The following is a 24,349-nucleotide window of genomic DNA, read 5'->3' as shown; positions in this document are numbered from 1 at the left end:
AAACCCAACGTGTCCTGGGCTGATGCCCTCACTCCTCAAGGCCCGATCCTTCACCCAGCAGGAGATGCAAAAGCGTCTGAAGTGAGGATTTCACTGACCTCTGAGGGGAATTTTTTCACAGGTACCTTGCTAGCACTGACTGTTTCTGTCTATGTGCATACCCCTCCACATATGCTGTAGCAAATCTGGGACAAATATTGCTTTCTTAGATATGGAAGTACCTTGGATATCCAAGTTAGGCCTGTAAGCTAGGGTCAGTTATAGTTATGAACTTACTCAAATGCTGCTAAGGGTTGTTCTTTTGCTAAATTTTTAAATATAAGTTATAAACTAAGTTAAGTGTTGCTAAGTGTTGTTTTTCTGTTAAGTTACTTAGTAGAACTTGGAAGTTAGGTTAAATACTATTAAATGTTAATCCTCTGCTGAATTCCTGCCCAAAGGTATAAGTTAAGTTATAAATTAAGGTAGAAGTTAAAGTGCTGCTCAGTGTTGTTAAGCACTTAGTATTGCTAAGTGTTTCTTTTAATTTTTGCCGCAATGTCTTCTGTCCCATGCACCTGAACACAACGCATAGTCACCCACACTCTCCTAGAGAACTCTCAATTCATTTCTGGTTTGGTTGCCTGGATTTTGTTTGGTTTTGTTGTTGCTTGTTTTTTCTTGTTGTGCCTTAGATATCCTGTAGGCATTTGTCGTGGTTTGAAAGCAAAACGAGTGAGAGGCTCCAAGTCAGAAATACAATTTAATAAGAATAAAGGAAAAAAAGAATAAAATGAAATAAAATAAAATAAATGCAAAAATACAAAAGATCACTGACAGAGTCAGAATACATACTGAGCAGGATGGTGGAAGCAGTCCAGATGATGTGATCTTCCTGAAGCAGTGATCCTGTAGAAAGGTCTGGTAGCTCTAGTCCTCTGGGAATCCAGTAGGTAAGGGCTACTTGTACTGTCCCAAATACCAGATAATATCCAAGTGAGAATGCTTGGTCCCTCCCCCTGGGCGGAGCATCTCACAATGGGATGATGAGTCATGAAGTGGGTCCTTGATGGCCCATTAAACAGAGATAACTCCTGGAGAGAGTTACCTGTGAGTCATGGGCAAGGCGTTGATGGGCCATTAGCAGATGATAACCCAATGGAAGGGGGCTGGGAAGAACACTGCCCCACCTGGTTTCAACAGTTCATGAAGATGGTGATAGAATAAATACTTTGTGTACATCCTACACTACAACCGAGGACAGCATTAGAGTGAATCTTACCAACCAACTAGCTGTGCTTTGTCACTAAATATTAAATCTGATTTCTGCCCCTTCCGCTGATTTTTAAGCGATCTCAAACACTCTCATTCATGACAGCACCACCATGTCCTGCATCACCGAAGGCCCTGACAACATCCGTGTCACAAAGGGCCACACCCAGCCCCCAACAACAGAGGGACAGAGTGGAAGCGGCCTGGAGTTAGCCCCGCCTTGTGGCCTTGTAGCTCATGCCGTGCCCAGAGCCCTGGGAGGCTTTGGCCACGGTGCCACCCGACAGCCCCAGCCCCGCCCCGCAGAGCCGTGGGGCTGCAGCCCGGGCTGTTGGGGGCAGCAGGAATTGGCTGGCCGGCCGTGCCGGGCCCTTGTGGGCAGTGGCTCCTTGTCCCGTGGGAGGCCGGGGACAAGAGGTGTCTCTCAGGGCTCAGCCCGGGCCCCAGGACTCAGCACTACCTCACTCAGTGACACCCAGGGGCACCCAGCACAGCCTCGGCGCCTTTGCAGGGCACGGGGAGCTGAGCAGGGCAGGAGCACCACGGAAACACCGAGTGTCTGCCTGGGGCACAGCCCGGGGAAAGCCGGGCTGGAAAGCCGCCAGAGGCTGCTCAGAGCTGCCCCGGGGACTTGGGTACCTGCGAGACAGAGCCCGGCTCTGAGCTGACACTGAGCCAAATACCTGAGAAATGATAGCACGTTTTTCTAGACACACTTCATTATTCTGTATTTTCTCAACCTGGCTTTTTGTGAGGAAACATTTTTAATGTTCATTTTCCTTTTTTTTTAACCTTTTAAAAGATAAATCGGTTTTTGTTATGTGTGAGGAGGGATGGGCTCGGAAATGTTGTAGTCATCTTCTATTCAATATATTTTCAAATCTGAGATGTCACAAGACCAGACTTCAACTCCACCAGCAGTATCTGGTTCCAGAGTACTCTGCTTTTCACTATGAGATCTCACATCTTTCAAATCCAGCAGTCAAAGTGAGGCATTGATTTAGAAGAATTAAAGACTGTAGTCAAAATAGATAGTGCTGAGATAATGTAGCTAGGACTTCCCTTTTGCTAACAGAAGCCAAACTGAAGGAACTGATAAATCTTAGAAGGAACTAATAAATCAGGGAAGCTGTCAAACTAGGCTTTTGCATCCTGAATAATCAATAGGCCCCATGAATACAATACAATCATAAATCAAATAGTCCTGGAAAAAACAGGATTTAGCTGTCACTAACACAAAAGGTTAAAAAGTCAAGGGAGGAAGACCCATCTTACTTCATCATTTTGGGACCCCACCCTATAAAAAAGACCACCGACCCATTTCAAAGAACAAACTACGCATGCTTGATGGCTTTTTGGGCTAATTACCATACGAAGCGGGGAATGGGAGGTATCAGAGCTATGAATATGCATTTGTAGTTTGTGTATTCAATACTCCTGTACATAAAAGACTCTGTGATGATCTGTAAATTGCGCGTGTGTTTTTGGGAGCGATCCCGCCCGGCCTCGTAATAAACATACACTTTCTAACTTTAAACTGTTAGAGAGTCTTTGTCCGTCGTAGTTGGATATTGGTATTAGATCAATGTCCATAGTTTTTTAATAAATCAAAAGCCTTTGAAACATGGAAAAGCTGCGAATTGGGTTGAAGCCCTTGGAGGGTTTGCTCTGTCAGTACATTCCACGTCTCCCCTTGGTGTCCGTTCAGCCTCTCCGCTCCTGTCCTATGTGCACATTGCTGTATCCAGAGTTCGGTACATGCTTTTATAGATGGATAGGTGGATACAAGTGATTATTGTACATACAATTCTCTTGGAGTGAGTTATTGTGATGGTACGTTCCATGATCCTCTGCTTTGCACCCAAAGAATGGTTATTGCATCTTTAAACCCCGGGAACCGGGGACAGGAGGTGTGTGAGGCTGGGGTGGGCAGAGAGCTCCTTGTTCGCTGCGCGGGCGTTTTGAAGCCTCGCTGCTTGGGTTTTCCGCGGCTCTCTCTGTGCAGCGTGGTTTTTTGTTTGGCTGGTAAGATTTTTTGGCTCAGGCAAACAAAGGATTTTTCCTCTTTCCTTGGTTCGGAGAGGCTGCAGTGGGGAGCGTTGGAGTGCCCGGAGGCGAACTGAGCAGCTGCTTTGTTGGAGCACGGGGGCTCCGTGCTGGCAGGAGCGGAACGGCGCCGCTGCCGCCCAAAGCCACGGCTTCACCTGCCGGGACCGTGCCCGAGAAGCCCATCTGGGGAGGTGTGCAACGCCAGGCGAACCCCGGTCTTTCATCTCCTTCAGGACAGCCCCTGGTTGGTTTTTCCCTGGGAGAGAAGCTGGCGCCGCCTGTGTCGCGTGTGGTGAGCGGAGATTTCTCTGGCATTTTGGGTCTTTTGTTCCAGGGTGTGGGGTGGGTAAGGTCTGACAATTTAATAGCTACCGGTTATTTACTTTTTTTTCCCTTGCCTTGTGAGCATACTGTTTGTTCATGAACTGTTGGGATTTTTTTCATTTTCACCTATTAACATTCATTTCCTATTGGTGGAAAGGGACTATTGGAACCCTGTAGAGGAGATGACACTCACTCCAGAGTGTCCTCTTTAAATTGTCTTTCGAACTGAGAGTTTGGAAGGTGGAATGAACTCTAGCCAGAGTTGCCACCTGATCCGGCACAGGGAGATCCAAACTAAGGAACATCCCTGCTGGTGTTTGGAATGTCAGAAGAGTTTCATATGGAAATGTGACCTGGTCACCCATCATAGGATCCTCTCCGGGAAACAGCCCTACAAGTTCTTGGAGTTCAGGCAGAGCTACAGCAAGAACTCCCACCTCATCAAGGACCACAAGATCCACACTGGGGAGAGGCCCTACAAGTGTGGGGAGTGTTGGAAGAGCTTCAGCCAGAGCTCCCAGCTCATAACCCACCAGTGCATCCACACCAAGGAGAGGCCCTATGAATGTCCCAAGTATGGGAAGAGATTCACCCAGAGCTCTGACTTGATTCAACAGAGTCACTGGTAAGGGAAGCCCTGCCAGTTCCCCGTGGGTGGGAAGGTTTCGTGTCCTGCTCCGACTCTATCCCCTATGGTCGGTGTTGGATTACCCCCAGTGACCCCCAGAGCCCTGGTGACCCCCATTACAGGTGATTCTCGTTGGGTATGGGAAAGGTGTTGGAGAGATTTCTTCTCCTTGCGCTGCTGTGATTTGGTTGGTAATAAACTCACTCCCTGTGCCCAGGCCGTGTCTGTTGTGCCCGTGCTAGTGCTCGGGGCGGGATCTCTCCCGATCCTTCTTTCAATCCCTGTGCCTCTCCTCAGCCAATCAGAGAAGTACAAACAATATTGAGCCAATCAGAGCCTGCGGTAACCACAGTTGCTAGACAGACCCGCAGCCCGCAACGCTCCCACCTGGAATCCAGCTGAGCTCTTCCTCGCCCCTAGTGACCACCGCCAGGGGAATTTGGAGAGGGGAGGTGTCAGAACCTGCCCGGCGCTGGCCATGGAGCGTTTGGCGGCAGCTGGGGCTCTACTGGTGGGGCTGCTGGTGGTAGGAACCTCCTCGGCTGTGGACGCGGAGCTCTCGGGTGAGCAGGAGGGAAGGGAAGGGAAATGGTGGGAGGGTGGGAACGGTGGGGTGTGGAGGGAAAAGGGGGAAGTGGGACCCTCAAATTAATGTGGGGAGCAGTACTGGCAACTGAAGAGTTATGGGAAAGAGGGAGGAAAGTATGGAGAAGGGTGGGAAAGAAGAAGTGGGACCGCGGGAAGAAGGGTCCTACAAGGGGCATGTGGGGCACAAGGGGTGCAGAGTGCAGATCTGGGGTGGCCCTCTGAGCTCTTGGCTTGCTAGGGGGTGTTGGGGGTTGCTGGTGGGGTACCCTGTGACCTATCTTATGCACACACAGGTGTGTTCCAGGAGATGGTTAAGTCCGAGTGTCACTTCATTAACGGCACCGACCGGGTGAAGTTTGTGAAGAGGTTCATCTACAACCGAGAGCAGTATGTGCACTTCGACAACGATGTGGGGCTGTATGTGGGGGACACCTCATATGGGGAGAAGGTTGCCAGGTACTGGAATAGCGACCCAGAATGGATGGAATATAGACGGGATGCAGTGGACAGGCACTGCCGGCACAACTACAAGTTGTCCACCCCATTCCTTATGGGGCGCAGAGGTGAGCATGGGGCAGAACGTGTCCCCTCGGGTCCTGCCCTGGGAATGACCCTGGAGCCCCTCAAAACCTCCCTGGAAATCACCGCAGACCTCTCAGCTCTCCTTGTGCCCATGTCCTTGTGGCCTCTTTCTGCCTTCCAGTGACTCCCATGGCTCTCTCAGTCCATCCCATTCTCTCCCAGTGCCCCTGTGTGTGCCCCTCTCGGCCGTGCATGGAGCTGAAGCCCATCAGCCAATCAGAGCGCATCACTCTGATGACACATCCAGGCAGATCCACAGCGCCAAGTGACCCGCGCTGGACTCGGCCTCCCAGTGATGCACGCTTCGTTCCCAAGCCCTCTCAGTTCACTCTCATTCCATTCCCAGTCCTTCTCAGTCCAGTTCCAGACCTCCTCTCTCCCAGTGCTCTCCCAGTGGTGCTCAATCCAGTCCCATCTCTTTCAGTACCCTCCCAGTTCCTCCCCAATCCTTCTCAATGTTACTCAAGCCCTCCCCCGTGTCTCCCATTTTACCCGTATCTCATCCCAGTGTCTCCCTGCTCTCTCCCAGTGGCCCCCAGCATTTCCATCTCCCTGGTGCCCTCGAGTTCCCAGTCTGGAGCCAGCCACCTGCTCTGCTCCGTGATGGATTTCTACCCTGCCCAGATCCAGGTGAGGTGGTTCCAGAGCCAGCAGGAGCTCTCGGGCCACGTGGTGGCCACCGATGTGGTCCCCAATGGGGACTGGACCCACCAGCTCCTGGTGCTGCTGGAATCTCCCCCGCAGCGTGGAGTCAGCTACACCTGCCAGGTGGAGCATGTCAGCCTGGAGCAGCCCCTGAGCCAGCAGTGGGGTATGGCTTGGCCCCAACAGCACTGGGGCATGAGGCTGGGAGAGGAGTTGGTTGTAGCTAGGATTGATTGGGGGGAGGGAGTCTGAGGGAGCCAGGGGTAACTATGAGAAGGGTTTGGTCAGCCTTGGAGGGCAAAGAAGAAATTTGGAGGATGCTGGGAAGACTGGAATGTAGTTAGGAGTTTCCTGGTGGCTACTGGGAGGGAACTGAGGGTGCTGGGTGTAACTGGAAGGGAGTCTGATGGAGCTGGAGGGGCTGGAAGCAGGCTGGGGGTGTAAAAGCACGAGTGGGAGAGAAGTTGAGTGTGCTTTGATCTACTGGCAGTGTTGTTGGTGAGGCATGGTGAGACTGGGAAGGGTCTGGGAAAAGGTTTGGGGATCATTGGGAGATGAATGTCAACTCGGAAGAGGTTTGGGGTATTGGAGGGATGGGGAGGGAACTTGGGTGGTACTAGGGAGGTTGGATGGGGATAAGAAAGAGGTCTCACAGGGTCTTGGGTGGGCTGGAGGGGTGCAAGGGTGCTTGGAGGGGTTTGGGGTATCTGTGAGTTTTTGGGGGTCCTGACCAATGCGGACCCTCCAGAGATGCTGCCGGACGCTGCCCACAAAAAGATCCTGATGGGGATTGGGGGCTTTGTGTTGGGCTTCATCTTCCTGGCGCTGGGGCTCAGCTTCTACCTGCACAAGAAGGTGAGAGGGGGTCCTGGGGGTCGTGTCCCACCTCCCCTGGAATGTGTGTGCTCCCCTTGGGGCCCCCCAGCCTGGTGTCACTCCCTTTTCTCTGCCTACAGAGCTCCTGAGCCAGCAGTGGCCACAGACCCTTCCCATGGCCTCAGGCCCAGCTGGGACCCCCCATTCCATCCCCGCGCTGATTTTGGGGGGGTCATGTGTCCCCAGAGCCCTGCTGTCACTCTGTCCCCACCTGGCTGCTCCCAGTGTTCCCAATAAAGCTTCCCAGTTTGCCCCGGTCCCATTTATTGGCGGGGGGGGGGAGAGATTTGGGGGGACCCCACGGGGATACTGTGATGTGAGGGGGCAGAACCAGCCCTGGCGTGGATCAGGAATGGGGACCCCCATGTGCCCCCCCTGCCCTGTCACCCCTGCTCTGGGTGCTGGAAGCCCCCCGGCTGCAGTGGAGGGAAGATGGTTAAGGTGATTGAGAGGGGGGAAGGGGGACAGAGGCAAAGGGGTTCCCCTGGGAGTCCCTTCGTGTCCTCATAATTTGATCTCTTAAGCTGTTCCCTGGGGCTCTGTGGGGGGAAGGGGGGGTAGGCAGAACCTTGCTGGGGGGTCCCCGACCTCTGCTGTTCCTCCTTGGAGGGCTCACAGTGGGGGTACCCCCCAGCAGCCACTGCTGTGGTGGCCATGGGGCAGAGGGGAGTGGGTATGGGGGATCTGAGGTGGTCCCTTGAGCCCCGATCCACAACTAGGAGCAATTTGGGCACAGGGCATACCTCAAAATTTTGAGGAGGGATTGAGTTGTTTTGAGATCAAATTGAGCCATGTTCAGTGGGATGGAGTAGTTTTGAGGCACCATTGATCCCTCTTGGCTTTTGGGTGCAGAGCTGTGAGGGACTGAAATGGCTCAAACCATTAGCCATTGACAAAAGCAGTGGAGGCTTTGCTGGCCGTGGGCACAGGAGGTGCCCAGGGGCAGAGGGGTGAACACCCAGCCCTGAAGGGGATGAGCCAGGCAGGGAGCCAGGGACGGGAAGAGGCTGATCAGAAGCAGATGCTGCCAGGTGGGAAACAGCTTTGGACCAGAGCAATGCCCTCCCTTACAACTGCCTCAGCTGTGGAAACTCTCCTGCGGAAGGCCCAGGACACTAACACAGAGGGCTGGAGGTTTTCACCCCTTCACATGGGCCATACCTGTCTCAACTGCACTGCTGGGAGAGGAAGGGCCTCTCTTACAAGAGGCCATCAACCATCAGAGTCCCCCAAATTGCCCCTGGAGCCACAGTGTGACATCAGAAAGTGTAAAACTTCCTCCAGGGGAGGTATCTGGGTGTTCACCCAAACCTGAACCTGTATTGACCCACAGAACTTGGGAGTTTCCAGGGCTTCCCCCACCTCTTAAGGATCCAGCCTGGGAGCATCACTTAGATCAAGAACAGGGACATTGTAGCAATCAAACCCAAGAGTTTTGTTGCTGGATCCAGGGCTGGTGAGTGTGAATCTTTATACTCTTATATTTTCTTTCTTTTCCCTTATAAGTTTTCATAGGTGCTTCTCTATTGCTAGAGATGGTAACCAAAAGGGTTCCAAACCTGCTTTACATGGCAAACAAATGGTTCTAAAATATACCCTACAGAGATATAAACACAGATCAATCACTGTTGTTTCACTATAATCTGTCCCGGGGGATCCATAAACCAGAACCTGGCTTACCCTCACCTTCAGGAGTGGATCAGAACAGGAGCTGGACATGGGAAAGCTTCTGGAAGCTGCTCACAGAAGCCACCTCTGGAGCATCCCCATTTCCAAAATCTGACCATACAAACCCAATACACTGCCCCACAGGGATCACCAGGATCATGGATCACCAGGTTTCTGCCCTACAGGGCTCACTCTGGATGATCCAGCACTGGTCCTCCAGTGGTTAATGGAGTTGGAGCAGTGGATGAAGATCTTCCCACACTCGGGGCACTCACAGGGGTTCCCTTCCTGGTTAATCTGTTGGTGTAAGGTCAAGGCAGAGCTCTAGGTGAAGCTTTTCCCACAGTCAGGACACTCTAAGGGCCATTTCCCAGTGTGGATATTCTGGTGGCAATCAGGTGGGAGCTCTGGCTGAAGTTCTTATGGCAATCCTCATGCTGGTAGGGCCATTTCCTGGAATGCAGATGCTGGTGGCTGAGGAGGTTAGAGTGGTCACTGAAGCTCTTCACACCTTCCCTACACCTGTAGGGCCATTCTCCTGTGTGAATTATCTGATGGCAGATCAGACAGGAGCTCTGGCTGAAGCTCTTCCCACATTCAAGCACTTCTAGGGCTGTTCTCCTGTGTGGATATGGGGCTGGATCAGGTAGCAGCTCCATCTGAAGCTCTTCCCACATTCCAAGCACCTGTAGCACATCTCCCCAGTGTGAAACCACTCAAGGACCACCAGATCAGAGCTCCAGATGAAGCTTTGGCCACCATCCTGACAAAAGGTTGGTTTTTCCTCCTCGCAGCTCCCTGGGCTGCAGTTGGAGCCCTTCCTCATGGGATATCTCTGAGGCTTTTCCTCTCCACTGGATTCCTGTGCCATGGAGTCACTAAAAAGGTCTCTTTCACGAGGTTCTGATGCAGAAGAACCTCTCTAGTCTCTGTCAGGGAGGGAGGGAGGGAGGGAGGGAGGGAAGGAAGGAGGAAGGAAGGAAGGAAGGAAGGAAGGAAGGGAGGGAGGGAGGGTGGGAGGGAGGAAGGAAGGGAGGGAGGGAGGGAGGGAGGGAGGGAGGAAGGAAGGAAGGAAGGAAGGAAGGAAGGAAGGAAGGAAGGAAGGAAGGAAGGAAGGAAGGAAGGAAGGAAGGAAGGAAGGAAGGAAGGAAGGAAGGAAGGAAGGAAGGAAGGAAGGAAGGAAGGAAGGAAGGAAGGAAGGAAGGAAGGAAGGAAGGAAGGAAGGAAGGAAGGAAGGAAGGAAGGAAGGAAGGGAGGGAGGGAGGGAGGGAGGGAGGGAGGGAGGGAGGGAGGGAGGGAGGGAGGGAGGGAGGGAGGGAGGGAGGGAGGGAGGGAGGGAGGGAGGGAGGGAGGGAGGGAGGGAGGGAGGGTGTTCCTGGCCTGGCCTGCCCACCCTGGTACTGGTGGATCGTCAGGTGGCTCTAGGGATTCCACATCCCCTGCTAACCACCAGGGCTCGGCTGGCAGTAGCCACCAGGAGTCCCCAAAGAAATATCATCTCTGGAATGCCCCCAGTATCTTCCACAGAGGCATTTGCAGATCAGCTTTGGAGTCCTGCAAAATCCAGCTATCACTTCATAAAGATCAGATACTGAGAGACATCCCCCCCTGGATATCTGAGGCAAGGTCTCCCTTCCCAGTCACCTGAGGGATGTGAGGGGGGATGATGCTCCCAGGCTAGGGAGGGCTGCAGATAACAGGGAGCAGCGGATCCCTGAGCTTCCTGTTATTCGTCCTCCCTTCCTCCTCCTGCCTAATCCCATCTCCTTTTCCACCTATTTCAATTAGTACAATTACAACTCAATAATACAATTCTACTTTTCCATGGCCCATGAGTGTCTTTCACAGTGATGGATTGGAGGAAAAACCAAGATTTCAGAGACAATGGGGTGGAAACTCCTCAAAAGAAGACTCTTCCACTCACCCAACCCAACTCCATGGATAGTCACACAACACCAACATGTAAATCCTTTTATTTTGCCCTAATTTTCTTTTGATTCATCTTCATCCCTTTGAAACAACTGAAATTGCGGGGGAAAAAAAAAGATTGAAAAAAGACATGCAAAACCCTCCAAGTTTACTGCTATTTGGGGGAGAATTTAGAGTTCAGGGGGATATTCTGGAGGATTTTGGGATTCCGTGGGGATGCAGGGGAGTCTTCTCCATCTATGTGCACAGCAAAAGCCAAGAGGTATTGACCAATTATCTTAAAACAACATAGTCTGTTGTTTTAAGACTATGACTATTTTAAGACACTGAAAATCCCACCCAAAAATATCTTGATACAAACCTCAAATGGCTTAATTACATTTGCAAAATGTCTTGTTTTGAATGGGGCCTCTGGGCAAAGCTTGGGCAGACACAGGGTTTCTCCCCCATGTGGCTCCTACAGTGGGAGATCAAGTCCATGCTCTGCCCAAAGCTCTTCCCACCTGAGATCAGTCTCCTGCCATGATGAATCCTCAGGTGGGAGCTTAGATTGGAGGTGTCATTGAAGCTCCTTGAAAACTCAGGGCAGGTGTGAGGTCACTCGTGGGTGGGTGATGGGTCAGGCTGTGTAAGGACTTTAGGAGCAGAGCTGCCCATCTCAAACACTGTCAAGTCCACGGAAGGACTTTGCCATAAGCACAGAAGGAAGTAGCAGGAAGGTGCTGACTCTGGGCCTGGCAGAAGTGAGATCTGGGTGGCGCATGCTGGGAAATGCATGCCCACAAAAATTCCCACTGTGACAAAGTGTGTAAAGAAGGAACTGCTCATATGTACAACAGTGGTTAAACAAAGCTCACCCCAAGTCATGGACACACTTGCAGCTGCCACCATCAATGACCACTGAATCCTCCCTCCCCTTCTGCCCTCTCTGTCCCCTGATATTCTGATATTCCTCAGTGGATACCTGGCACTTGGACTGTACATAAGATCAAGGTGGGACAATTATCCAGGTGTTAGGCCTGAGTGAGGTTAACAAAGCTGTGGGAAGAGAATGGATTGCTGAGAATGGACACAAAGAATGCAGAACTTACGGGTCACAAGGAAAGCCAACCCAGCTACTGTGTGAAATCAGCTCTGACTGGGTCAAAGGGAATTCTGGCAGGGGTGACAGTGACCACTGACACACAGCCTCTAATCCCAGAAATCATCCACTCCAAAAAAAAAATAAACTCAGCTTGCAGACTAACAAAGGCACTCTTCCTAATGAATTTCTGTTTTGCTAGTTGATGGGGTCATCACAAAAGATACTACTTTAAGAAAGAAGTGTAATTTTCCATAGTTCAAAAGAGCAAAGAATTAAAAAAGGATTAAGTAATGCATCAAATCATTACTACAAAAGACTGCCTATAGTGATTAATAAAGATCTTTGAAGGACTGACCCTGTGAAAAGGTGACTCACATTGCAGCAGTTTGGGGAAGACTGTTGCCCCTGGGATGGTCATGTTGTAGCAGTTTGCAGACAGCTGCTGCCTATGGGATGGACTCAATGTGCAGAAATTTGTGGAGAACTGTCTCCTGTGGTAGGAGCCCGACAGAGCAGCAAAGGAACAACTCCTCTTCCTCAGCAGTGGGAGAAGCTAAAGATGATGAACTGACCATAACCCCCATTCCCTGTCTCCTTGTGCTGCTGAGATAGAGCTGGGAAGGAGGGAGGGTTGAGAGAAAGTAGTTTTAAGGGCTTATTTTATTTATTATCCTGCTCTGATTTTGTTAGTTCATTTCATAGCTCAAAGCTCTCTTTTGCCTGTGATGGTGTTTGGTGAGGGATGTCTCTCCTGTGGTCCTTATCTCAACCCATGAACCCTTTTTTACACATTTTCTCTCCCCTGTCCAGCTGTGGAGGGGGGTGACTAAGTGGCTTTTGTGGGTGTGTGGCATCCAGCCAGCATCAATCCACAACATCTGGGTTCCACCCAAAGCGTGGTCAGGGCTCAAGAAGGAACCAAGGGAATTTGCTTTGGTGATGTACCTCCAAACAAGGCCAGATATCTGATTTCATTGCCTTGACCGTCCCTTAAACACGGAAAGAGAAATACATTTGTATCACATTACATACTTCACTAATGATCACTGATATTTCACTAATTAGCAGATACAAGTATCATATAATGTTTGGTTGGAAGGTTCATCTAGAGATCGACTTTGGCACTTGGCCTGTTGTTCAAGCCTTAGTACTTCAATTTCTGACATCAGCCTGCTTCCTGATACATGTTCTTTCCTCTGCGTTCATCCAGGTGCATCCAGGGAACAAGGAGGAGGTGAAGACCACCAGCCAGGTGTCTTCCCAATTCGGATCATGTGGAACATAGGTCACCAGGTCTTCACTCAACATGGATCACCAGGTATGTGGATCACCATGGTTTTGCACAATATGGGTCACTGTGGATAATGCAACATGGGTCCTCTAGTGGGTGAAGAAGTTGCAGCAGGAAACAAAACTCCTCCTAAGTTCAGGGCACTTGTAGGGCTTCCCTTACTCATGGGTCTGTTGGTGTGAAATTAAGTTAGAGCTGTAGGAGAAGCTCTTCCCACACTCAGGACACTTATAGGGCCTCTACCCAGTGTGGACACGCCGATGGTTGACAAGGTGGGAGTTGCGTTTGAAGCCCTTCCCACAGTCGGGGCAGCGGAAGGGCCTCTCATCTGTGTGAATCCGCTGATGCAGGAGGAGATGGGAGCTGGTCCGAAATCTCTTTGCACACTCCAGACACTCGTAGGGCCGTTCTCCACTGTGGATCTTCTGGTGCTGGGTCAGGTCAGAGCTGATGCTGAAGCTCCTCCCACACTCCCCACACTGGTAGGGCCGTTCCCTGGAGTGCAGGCGCTGGTGGGTGAGGAGGTTGGAGCGGTCACTGAACCTTTTCCCACATTCCTTGCAGTTGTAGGGCCGTTCCCCCGTGTGAATTACCTGATGGCGGATCAGACAGGAGCTCCGGCCGAAGCTCTTCCCACATTCCCCACACTCATAGGGCCGTTCCCCTGTGTGGATCATCTGGTGGCGGAGGAGGTGGAAGCTCCGGCTGAAGCTCTTCCCACATTCCAGGCACTTGTGGGGCTTCTCCGTGTGAGGCTTCTCCACCAGCTCTGAGCTCTGGCTGAAGCTCCGGCCACCTTCCCAGGATATGGAGGGTCTTTCCTCCTCACAGCTCCCTGGGCTGGATTTGCAGCTCCTTCTTGTGCGGGATCTCTGGGGCTTCTCTTCCCCATTGGATTCCTGTGCTGTGGAACTGCCCAAAAAGGCCTCTTCCACAATGTTCTGCCAGGGGGACTTGTCCTCCCTGATCTCTGTCTGCAGCTCATTGCCTGGGGGAGGAAAGACAAGGAGAGGATGGGATTTGCCTCTGTGCCAGAGGAAAGGAGATCCCCCCCAATATGTCCCCAGCAGGACAGCATCGGCAGTGAGGTTGTCCTGCAACCAGGGGCAATGGTGGGCTGGGAGATGAAGCAGGAGAGAGGGGGAAAGGACTTCCTCCTCACCTGCCTGGGCGTCCCAGGGCATCTTTCTTTTCTTTGCAGCCTCCTCCTCCATTCAGCCAAGGTTTAGGAATGACAAATCCTGGACTTGGGGGAAAACAACGTGTGAGCATGCTGGGTTGGAGGTTTCTCCTGCCCCAGTCTATTTCTAGAAGTCACCAGGCATCTTGTGTCCGTGAAAACCTCCAAAACACCACAATGCAGAAAAGAAATTCCTCCAAAATATTAAGAGTCAGCAAAGGAGCCCTCCAAAATTCCCCCCTCTCCCGTCTCTCCATTTTGGGGTCCTGGAGGTCTTTTGTCTCCTCGGTCCCGCTGAGGGTTGCTGGACGTTTTAGAGGTTCTAGGGGTCCCTTCTCCACTGAGTCTCTGTTTCGGCTGCTGGGGGTCCAGGGTTCCGCCTCTTCAGGCTCGTCCCACTCCAGGATGCCAGGGATGCCCGCCTTCCGAGTCCCCCGCTTCAGGGTCGAGGGGATCCTGCCCTCCCCGTTAGCTCTGTGCTTCCCCCTTTCCAGTCTGCCGGGGATATTTCAAACCGGTATCGCCATTCTCCGGTCTCCCACGTCAGGGATAGCCAGAACCAGTTTCCCCTACCCCCGCCGGGCGATCTCCACCTGGCATCCGGCACCCCGCATCCTCCCCGCCGTAGCCTGGGGTCTGTCGATAGGTACGGCCAGGACGCCCCGAAAAAAAACGCCTCCCGGGGACGCCCAAGATATTTGGGGAAGTTCCTCCTCCCCAGTCACCTTTGGGATGCGGCGGGACAGATGCTGCACGGGCCGGGAGGGCTGCGCACACAGGGCGCGGTGGACCCGCGAATTTCCTCTTCTTCTTCCTCCTCCTTCTTCTTCTTCTTCTCCTCCTCTGAGGAAGATCAGACAGCTACAGAAACTGAGCTGGGGTAGCGCCGCACACCTCCTGGCCCTGGTACAGTGGAAGCCCTACGAGAGATAAACTCAACGCAAGAACAAAAACAGACTCACCTTCCTCGTCCTCTTCTCTCCTCTCCCTCTTTTCCGGTTCCTGCTCCTCCTCTTCCTCTATTCGTCCACTGCCTTCAGCTCCCCCCGCTTCTGCTCCATCCCTTCGGCTGCGGGCAAGGGGTAATGTATTAATATGTATTAGTTATAGAAATAGATTAGTTATATAAATACATACAAATATGAGAGATAGCTAAATGTGTGTGATCAGGGAAGACACCCTGCACACACCCGGCACCAAAATAAAGCTGCCTTCTAATAGTGAAAATACAGGGTTAAGGATTTTAGCTCCTGTTTTCAGTGATATTTTCCTGTTACTCAGTCCCACCCTCACACAGTCCCCAGCACTAAACAGGTGCTGACACTCCAAAAGCAGCCGGGCTGTGCGAGGTCGGAGGGGGGGTCCCTGTGTCCCCACCTGGCACAGCAGTGGGAGCTCCAGTTCTCCTTGTTGCAGGGAACAATCTCCACATCCCTCCCTCCCTCCCTCCCTCCCTAAGAATGGATATATCCGGAAACCCTGCAGTTAAAGTTTGGGATGAGGCTGCTATAGTGATGCCTTAACTGTTAGCTTTCATGTTTTTCAGATTCTGTGTTGCCTAGGGGTGTAGTTCTGAGCCTCATATTAAGTGTTAATAAGCTCTCTTTACAGAGCAGGTAGACAAAACAAATCCTTTTCCCGCTAAAGACCAAGGACAATGAGTACAAGTTTCAGGCCCAAAAGCATAAACAACAGCAGACTGAAGAGAGAAAACAAGAAGGATGGGACTTCATAATCTGAAGCTGTAATTGGACAATTAAACCCCAGTATGCAAATGGACCAAAATTTATAAAGGTGTATGACCTCATGAGCAGTTGTCCATTTTTTGACCATTTTAAGTCCACCTTGGGTGTAGCTCTGGTCAGGCTCTTGTGCTGCTCAAGAAAAGGCTTTTAATAAATACCTCCTTTATTCTCTAGCTTAGTCCAGTCTCTGTTCCAAGTCAGTCTTCCCAAGGCATCAATAGTCTGAAGGCCTGCAGTGTCAGTCAGATGTGTCCAGGCAGCTGTCCCAGCTCAACAGCACTGGATAAGTTACCAGTGGAATCACTTAGTTGTTTCTTTATCCTGGTATTTTAACAGATCTCCTGTATCATATATCACTGTCATTCAACGACAAAAGCAGTGGGAACCCCCTTCTTCATTTATCGCTGGCACGCTTGCAAACAGGGCATTGTTTGTGTTGTTTGACCCCATTCCAAGCAGAGCATCCGGGTACAGGACTCTCACGGGATGTCCCTGACCACTGTCCCAACCCAAATTTTCCTCATTCTCTCATTTATTTCCCGTTGTGCCTACAATCTCCAGCTCCCCCTACAGCTTAGTTTCAGGGTGTTCCCAACGCCCCCTGCTCGGTATTGGGAACTCAGCCCCTTCACACTCAGTTTGGAAGTCAAAAGACCCTCTTCTCCACCCTCTCATACCCCCTTCCCATCATACCTCTAATCTCCAGGTTTACCCAGAACTTGGTTTGGGACTGGCACCCACCTCCCACTAAATTTGGAGGTCTGTGCCCCCTTCACTGAGTTTTGTGGATTCCATATCCCTCCCACTCCGTTTATGGGTCCCAGACCAAATTTTCCACCTCTTTCTCATCGTCCCCAGATCCCCAGCCCACCATGCTCAGGCAGGGCCGGACCTCGCGGGGACAGCGCCGGCAGGCCCAGCCTGGGCGCCCCCCACCTCCTTCCTCACCAGATTCCCCTGGTGGGGGATGCTGGGGGCAAGGGGGGAGCACTGGGCACTGCGGGTCTGCCTAGACACTGGTGAGTTATCAGTGCTGCGCACCCTGCTTGGCTGAGCGTTGCCTCAAGGCTGGGGCGGCAGGAAGCGGACACACCCTGCTCCAGGGTCCCACAGTCAGGGGACCCCCCACAAACCGGTTATAACCCCTCAGCCATCGGAGGAACCATGGGGTCATCCCAACCCCCCAAAATGAGGCCACGGGGCCTCCACAAGCTATTTATCACTCTGAAAATTGGCGGAAAGCAGCAGGATCCTCTCCAAAATGGGGTCATCTCATCCTCCCATAATGAGGGGGCATCCCCACAGCCCCTGAGAATAGGGGGGGAGTCACCTCAACCCCCCCAAATGAGCAATATATTCCCAAAAGCCGTTTATAATGCCCCTGATTTATTAAGAAACTATGGATATTGATCTAATACAAATATCCAACTATGACGGACAAAGACTCTCTTAACAGTTTAAAGTTAGAAAGTGTATGTTTGTTACGACGCCGGGCAGCGTGCGGGATCGCTCCCAAATACACACGCGCAATTTACAGATGGTCACAGGGTCTTTTATGTACAGGAGTATTGAATACACAAACTACAAATGCATATTCATAACTCTGGTACCTCCCATTCCCCGCTTTGTATGGTAATTACCCCAAAAAGCCATTAAGCATGCATAGTTTGTTCTTTAAAATGGGTCGGTGGTCTTTTTTATAGGGTGAGGTCTCAAAATGATGAAGTAAGATGGGTCTTCCTCCCTTGACTTTTTAACCTTTTGTGTTAGTGACAGCTAAATCCTGTTTTTTCCAGGACTGTTTGATTTATGATTGTATTGTATTCATAGGGTCTATTGATTATTCAGGATGCAAAAGCCTAGTTTGACAGCTTCCCTGATTTATCAGTTCCTTCTAAGATTTATCAGTTCCTTCAGTCTGGCTTCTGTTAGCAAAAGGGAAGTCCTAGCTACATTATCTCAGCACTATCTATTTTGACTACAGTCTTTAATTCTTCTAAATGAATGCCTCACCCCGTTGTGGTTTTGGTTTGAATTTCGGGATTTTCGGCCAACTATTATTGTGGTGGTTTTACATTCACTGAATTTTGTTTGCTAACTATGAGATAGGATTCTGGGAGAAAAAGGTGAAATAGGCTTAACTTAAAAGTAAACAGTTTATTAACACACAGTAAGGGGGAAAAAAGAAAAGAAACTTTCAAAACCCTTCTCCACTTACAAGTGATTACTTTTTTACAAACAACATAGAGACAAAACTTGTGATATTAAGACAGCTTTACTATTTATATATAGGCTTTTACTAATTTTTTAGGAGAGGAGTCTTTTGGTTACTATGGATTTTTTTCACTTATAAAAGTTTTTTTGTGGGTCAGAACTCTTACAGAAACAGCTACCCGGGGAAACTTTTTATGTTTTTTTCTTATTAGCAGTTTTTTAAGCTGCTTATGGGTCATGGAATTTAGGCATTTAGGGTGTTACTTTTTAAAGGCAAGCAACTTCAAGGCAAAGGACTCTTTATTTTAAGGAACAAAGTTGTGGGTTTTTTTGGGGTTTTGTTTTGTTTTGGTTTTGTTTTTTTAACTGGTGCAGGAGCTTTTCATTTTTTTCTGTCTGTTCAGGCATCTTATGGGACTACAAGAATCACAGATTTTAATGTAATATAGTACAGTAGTATAGTATAGTAGTGTAGTATAGTAATATATTACAAATACCTTTGCTCAAAAATTTATAAATCATCTTTCTAAATGCATATTCTTCTATGATTTAAAGGACAATATACTTATAGAGTTTATTTCTATAGCTCAAACAAGAAAGTCCAGCCAGCAAGCAACTCCTTCATCTTTCTTCTAATGAATTATTACTCTCTCTCTCTCTGACTGTTATGCTAAGTCTTTTCTATGCTCAATCACTTTGTCTGTTCTCACTCTGGGAAGAACCAGTGCTCTGGAAATTCCATCTGCTGGCAGGAAAGAGTTAAAGCTTGCCCAGGCCTGTGGTGGTCATGTGATCTCTGCCGGGCAGCAGCCAAGATCTTCAAAAGCCCTGAGGAAAAAAAACCACAAAAACCAAAAAACTCAAAAAACAAAAAACAAAACAAAAAACCAAACAATAATAATAATAATAATAATTAAAAAAAAAAAAAAAAGAAACAAAAAAACCCAAAAAAAAACCAAAAAAAAAACCAAACCACCAACCAAACACAACAACAACAAAAACCCCACAACAACTCAGGCAGGACAGATCTCGGAGCAGCCCGGCTGATGAAAGGCTCCTTGCCCCCACCCCTCGGTCTCATTCAGGGTGGGCCCAGCTCGGAGCGGCCGCAGGCTGTACGGTCCCCTCGCCCTGCTGGGGAAACGGCCCAGCCCACGGGCAGGCCTCGGGCCACCTTCCCCCCATAGGGGATCGACAGGGTATTTTACAGCTGCTAAAAACCGATCCGGGCCGGAATGGGACAGTGGCACATCATCCCCTTCCTGGCCTGGGAGTCTCCAGGCAAGGCAGGCCTCCCGTGAAGGACTGGGCCCGGGCAGGCCGGGCCGTCTCGGCCCCCTCCAAAAAAAAAAAAAAAAAAGCTAGAACTGCCTTACCTCCTGTGAAGGCGGAAAGAAGATCTCAAACTTCTTTCTGGCTTTTAAAGCTGTGTGACCCAGAGGGGTATCCCTGCATGCAATTGGCTATTTTGGTTGTCAGTTCAAAAGAAATCACCAATTGCTCTTCACCATCTGTGTAAACAAACACGCGCCCCAAAACTAGTAGAAAGCAGCAGAGTCCTCCCCAAAATGGACTCCCTGTATTGCTCGCTATGGAGTCCTCCTTCCAAGTCCCAGAGCCACATGTCTCCCCCTTCTCCCACTACCCCCCACTTAGGATTCTGGGTACCCCAAAAAATCGCCCAGGATGGGGGGCATCCAAAAATCCCCTCAGGAATGGGGAATATCCCAAAATCTCTTCAGGAATGGCAGATACCCCCAAACCTCCAGAGTTTTGGGGGATACCCTGAAACACCTCAGGGACATGGTCCCCCCCATCCTTAACATACCCTATCTTTTGCTCTCCTATTCCAGATCCTTTCCCACCCCTCCCAAAATTCATTCCAACCCCTAACCCACACCCCACCACTCCCAATCCCACCCCTCTTGGATATGAAGATCCCCTTTCCGAGCCCTATTTCCTCCACCCCATCCCACCCCTCCCAAACCCCATTCCTCTCTTCCAAACTCCATCTCACTCCTCCCAATCCACATCCCACCCCACCCCAAACCCCATCCCAACCCTCCCTCTTCACATCCCACCTTTCCCAATTTGCATCACATCCCATCACTCCCTTCCTGGGGCTCTTGAGGGTGCTGTGGGATCACATAATTTTTGAGGTGGAATTGAGCCATTTTGAGGTGGAATCATGCCCTTTTGGGGTGGGATTGAGCTATTTTAGGTTGAGATTGAGCCATCTTCAGTGGAATTGAGTCATTTTGGTGTAACGGATTGATTCCTCTTGGATTTGGGCTGCAAAGCAATGGAGAAAACTCTCCCACATTTCTCCAAATATCACGCTGAAACCCAAAATCCCAGTAAAATGGTGGGGGTTTAGAGGTTTTATTTAATTTCTTTACCTCAGCCTTGGGTGTTTTTAAGGGATAAACAGGAATCAAAAGAAAATCAAGGCAAAAATAATATGATTTACATGTCAGCATCATGTGAGTAATCCATGGGGTTGGTTTGGGTGGGTGGAAGAGCCTTTTTTATTGGTTCTCCACCTTTTATTAATAATAATAACAACAACTTTTATTGGTTCTCTACCCCAGTGTAATGTTCAAAATTTTCAAAATTTTCAAAATTTTGGTCTTTGCCCCAGTCCATCACCATTTGGCTGTGCAAGACACCTGTGGGCCAGGGAGAATTAGAATTGTGGAATTATTTAGGTTGGAAAAGACCCTAAAGATCATACAGTGTTGCTTCATGCCAGAGGAAGAAATGATTAGATGGAGCAGGTGAGATTTTTTGGGATCTGAAGTCAACAAATCTGCTCTTCTCAATGAATTTCCAACATCAGTCTGTGTCCCAATGGATGTTCCTGTGTTCATCCAGGTGCCTATGGGCACAACCAGGAGGATGTGGAGACGAGCCAGGTGTCTTCCAATGTGGATCACCAGGAACATGGTGATCACATGGAACACAGGTCACCAGGCCTCTGCCCAACATGGCTCCTCCAATGCTCTTCCTGCACTTGGGGCACTTGTAGGACTTCCCTTATCAGTGGGTCCGTTGGTGTGAGATCAAGGCAGAACTCTGGTTGAAGCTCTTCCCACACTTCAAGCAACTGTAGGGCCTCTCCCCAGTGTGGACACGCCAGTGTTTGACTAGGTCAGAGCTACGGATGAAGCCCTTCCCACAATCAGTGCACTGGAAAGGCTTCTGCTCCATGTGCATCCGCTGATGTATGAGGAGATCAGAGCTGGTCTGAAACCTCTTCCCACACTCATGACACTCATAGGGCCGTTCCCCAGTGTGGACACGCTGGTGAATGACAAGGCTGAAGCTTCGGTTGAAGCTCTTACCACATTCCAAGCAGTTGTATGGCCGTTCCCCTGTGTGCAGCCGGCGGTGGCTGATGAGGTGAGAGCTCTGGATAAAGCCCTTCCCACATTCCAAGCAAATGTGCGGCCGTTCCCCAGTGTGGAAGCGCTGGTGGTATGTGAGGCTGGACCTCTTGCTGAAGCTCTTTCCACATTCCAAGCAGTTGAAGGGACGTTCCCCTGTGTGAAGGCGCTGGTGGACCACCAGGTCGGAGCTCTGGCTGAAGCTCTTCCCACATTCCCCACATGCATAGGGCCGTTCCCCAGTGTGGACCTTCTCGTGCCGGATCAGGTGGGAGCTCCAGCTGAAGCTTTTCCCACATTCTGAGCATTTGTAGGGCTTCTCCCTGTCACGAAGCTGCTCATGGATCACCAGGTCAGAGCTCTGGCTGAAGCTTTGGCTGTCTTCCCAGCACAGGGAGGGTCTTTCCTCCTCAGAGCTCCCTGGGCTGGGTTTGCAGCCATGCCTCATGGAGGATCTACGAGGCTTTTCCTCCTTGTTGACTTCCCGTGCCTTGGAGCTGCTTAAAATGGCCTCTTCCATGAGGTTCTGACACGGGGATTTGTTTTCCCTAGTCTCTGTGTGCAGCTTATTCCCTGGGGAAGGAGGGAGGGAGGAGAGGAAGGTAAAGGAGAGGAAGGAAGAAGGAGACAGAAGAGGAAAGAATGAGTGAGTCAAAGGAAGGAGAGGAGGGATTGAGGAGAGGGAGGAAGGAAGAAGGAGCAGGAACAGGGAGAAGAAGGAAGTGAGGAAGGCAGAAAGAAGAAGGGGAGGAATGAAAAAGGAGGAGGAAGGAGAAGAAGGAATAAAGAAAGAAGAAGGGAAAGAAGGAGAAAGGAGAGGAAGGAATGAGGGAAAGGAAGTAAGAGGAAGGATCATGAAGAAAAAGGAGGAAGAGGAGACAGGAAAGAGAACAAACAAGGAGAAGGAAGAAGGAACAAGGAGAGGAAGGAAAAAGCAGAAGAAAAGGAAGGGAGAAACAAGGAGGAGGAGAAGGAAGGAGGAAGAAAGGAGAGGAAAGAGATTTGCCTCTGTGCCAGAGGGAAGGGGAAGGACATCTTCCCCAAATTCATACTCAACAGGACAGCACTGGCAGCAGGGTTATCCTGCAGCCAGGGGCGATGCTGGGCTGGGAGATGAGGCAGAAAAGAGGGAGAAAGGGGCAATGATTTCCTCCTCACTTGTCTGGGTGTCCCAGGGCATCTTTATCTCTCTCGCAGTCTCCTCCTCCATCCAGCCAAAGTTTGGGAATGGGAAATCCTGTTTTTTGTGGAAAAAACAAGATGTGAGTATGCTGGATTGGAGATGCCTCCTGCAGGTCCACCTCTAGAAGCCACTGGGCATCTTGTCTCTATAAAAGCCTCCAAAGCACTAAGACACAACCCCCAAACCCCAAGATTCAGCCAAAACTCCCTCTATAATAGGAAATTCAGTCCCAAAAACTACAAACAGCCAAGATTAAGCCCCCAAACCAATACAAATACCAAGATTCACCCCCCCAAAAACTTCAAAATATCAAGATTCTGCCAAAGAAAAATTTCCCAGGAGGTCCCCCTCTCTGGTCTGTCCACTTAGGTGTTTCAGTAGTCCTCCTTGTCCAGGCTGCTGGGGTTCCTCTGTGTATTGGGAATCCTTACTCTCTGGAATGCCAGGGGTTCCGAGAATGCCAGAGGTCTCCCCACTATGAGGTTCTGGTGGTCACTCTTCTCCGGGTTGCTGGGGTTCCAGTGTCGTGTCGTCCCCCTCCTCGTCCGTCGTCCCCCTGCTTAGAGATTTGGAAGGAAATCCCGTGGGTGTTTTTCTCCCTAGACTCTCTGCTTCAAGATGCTGGGCGTCCCAGAGTCCCCCCGCTCCCGTCCCCCCTGGGTTTCCCACTTTGGCGATCCTGGGCGAGCCCTCTCCAACCCCTGGCTGCCGGCGGTCCCTCCTCTCTGGGTCCTCCGTTTCTGGGCTCCGAGGGTACCCCCTCTCCAGGCTTCTCTCTCTCAGCGCTCGACACCGCTCCAGGCTGCTGGGGATTCCCCAGCCCCGGTATCGCCTCTCTCCGGTGTCCCCTCTCCGGGGCTCCCCATCACCACAGCTCGGCTATTCCGAAGGGCCCCCAAAGCCGGGGTTCCATCCCCCTGCCAGTACCGGGCGATCGCCACGAGAGCACGCTAACAATGGAGGCAGCAGGAAGGCCAACCCCCACCGCGGCTCCAGGAACTCGCCATTCCCCCGCCCATCGCCGGGGCTCTGCCAGCCAGCAGCCACCAGGACCACCCCAAAAAAAACCCACCTCTCGAGGATCCTCCGGTATCCCCCCAAGGGGCATTTCCGGCTCAGCTTTGGAGTCCCGGAAGATCCAAAGATCCTCCTCCCAGAAAAACTCTACCAGGAACCCCCCATGATATTTGCGGCGAGCTCCGCCTCCCCCGTCACCTGCGGGATGCTGAGGGGAGACCTGGGATGCTCCCAGGGCGGGGCTGCTGCAGTTACAATGAGCTGTGGACTTGTGGCTCCTCCTTTTCCTGCCCCTGCTCCTGGTCCTGCTTCTCTCTCTCTTCCCCTCCTCCGCGTCTGGCTAGTTTTTTTCTGCTTAATCCTTACTACTCCTCCTCGTCCTTCATCCGTCCTCACCCTGCTTCTCCTTCTTCATCCCTTCTTCTCCTCTTCCTCCTCCTCTTCCAGACACCCTGGCTGTGTGTGTAGACTGGGAAAGGAGAGTCTGGAGAGCAGCTGCGGGAAGGGACCTGGGGATCCTGATCGATGCCCACGTGGATCTGAGTTAGGAGTGCCCTCGAAGCCAGGAGGGCCATCCATGTGCTGAGTGTATTAGGCCCAGCATTGCCAGCCGGGCCAGGAATGGCATTCACAGACAAAACATAATGTTGGGGATAGGAATTGATTTAATTACCTATCAAAATAACAGCAGGATAATGAAAAGTAAAAT

At 50.8% G+C, this 24,349-nt stretch overlaps 3 protein-coding genes across 7 annotated transcripts; 1 reads left to right on the top strand and 2 right to left on the bottom strand.

The window, feature by feature from the left end:
* The first annotated feature begins 4,618 nt into the window (after positions 1 to 4,618).
* On the top strand, positions 4,619 to 7,169 carry LOC310921613 (class II histocompatibility antigen, B-L beta chain-like). The gene is made up of 5 exons (XM_083881797.1): positions 4,619 to 4,815; positions 5,134 to 5,403; positions 5,952 to 6,233; positions 6,816 to 6,922; positions 7,024 to 7,169. The coding sequence occupies exons 1-5, from the start codon at positions 4,731 to 4,733 to the stop codon at positions 7,030 to 7,032; spliced, it is 753 nt and encodes a 250-aa protein (XP_083737923.1). The 5' UTR covers positions 4,619 to 4,730; the 3' UTR covers positions 7,033 to 7,169.
* A 3,358-nt stretch (positions 7,170 to 10,527) lies between these two features.
* On the bottom strand, positions 10,528 to 15,128 carry LOC310921632 (uncharacterized protein). Of its 5 annotated transcripts, none has more exons than XM_083881821.1 (3): positions 15,058 to 15,128; positions 14,078 to 14,161; positions 10,528 to 13,903 (listed from the first exon to the last, which is right to left on the bottom strand). In XM_083881821.1, the coding sequence occupies exons 2-3, from the start codon at positions 14,127 to 14,129 to the stop codon at positions 13,155 to 13,157; spliced, it is 801 nt and encodes a 266-aa protein (XP_083737947.1). In that variant the 5' UTR covers positions 14,130 to 14,161; positions 15,058 to 15,128; the 3' UTR covers positions 10,528 to 13,154. The 5 variants fall into 5 exon arrangements, with proteins under 5 accessions (XP_083737947.1, XP_083737943.1, XP_083737945.1 ...); XM_083881817.1 differs by having other exon boundaries at positions 14,078 to 14,938; positions 15,058 to 15,110; XM_083881819.1 differs by having other exon boundaries at positions 14,078 to 14,590; positions 15,058 to 15,100.
* A 2,887-nt stretch (positions 15,129 to 18,015) lies between these two features.
* On the bottom strand, positions 18,016 to 23,469 carry LOC310921618 (uncharacterized protein). Its single transcript, XM_083881800.1, has 6 exons — positions 23,293 to 23,469; positions 23,055 to 23,179; positions 22,599 to 22,677; positions 20,136 to 22,013; positions 19,431 to 19,565; positions 18,016 to 18,882 (listed from the first exon to the last, which is right to left on the bottom strand). Exons 3-4 carry the CDS (start codon positions 22,648 to 22,650, stop codon positions 21,094 to 21,096), a joined length of 972 nt encoding a protein of 323 aa, XP_083737926.1. The 5' UTR covers positions 22,651 to 22,677; positions 23,055 to 23,179; positions 23,293 to 23,469; the 3' UTR covers positions 18,016 to 18,882; positions 19,431 to 19,565; positions 20,136 to 21,093.
* Positions 23,470 to 24,349: the final 880 nt, after the last annotated feature.

This window comes from Zosterops lateralis (assembly GCF_965231275.1).
Source record: "Zosterops lateralis genome assembly, chromosome: 35".
Lineage (NCBI taxonomy): Eukaryota > Metazoa > Chordata > Aves > Passeriformes > Zosteropidae > Zosterops > Zosterops lateralis.
The sequence above is the reverse complement of the archived record's forward strand: the minus strand, read 5'-3'. Positions and strand labels throughout refer to the sequence as shown.

Bases quoted from the DNA above. Each gene is read 5' to 3' on its own strand.
- LOC310921618 (XM_083881800.1), bottom strand. From the start codon at position 22,650: ATGGAGGAGGAGACTGCGAGAGAGATAAAGATGCCCTGGGACACCCAG. The intron at 22,014-22,598 runs GTGAGGAGGAAA...CTCCTTCCCCAG, and splicing joins GCCCTGGGACACCCAGACAA to GGAATAAGCTGCACACAGAG.
- LOC310921613 (XM_083881797.1), top strand. From the start codon at position 4,731: ATGGAGCGTTTGGCGGCAGCTGGGGCTCTACTGGTGGGGCTGCTGGTG. The intron at 4,816-5,133 runs GTGAGCAGGAGG...ATGCACACACAG, and splicing joins TGTGGACGCGGAGCTCTCGG to GTGTGTTCCAGGAGATGGTT. The intron at 5,404-5,951 runs GTGAGCATGGGG...GCTCTCTCCCAG, and splicing joins ATTCCTTATGGGGCGCAGAG to TGGCCCCCAGCATTTCCATC.
- LOC310921632 (XM_083881821.1), bottom strand. From the start codon at position 14,129: ATGGAGGAGGAGGCTGCAAAGAAAAGAAAGATGCCCTGGGACGCCCAG. The intron at 13,904-14,077 runs GTGAGGAGGAAG...TTCCTCCCCCAG, and splicing joins GCCCTGGGACGCCCAGGCAG to GCAATGAGCTGCAGACAGAG.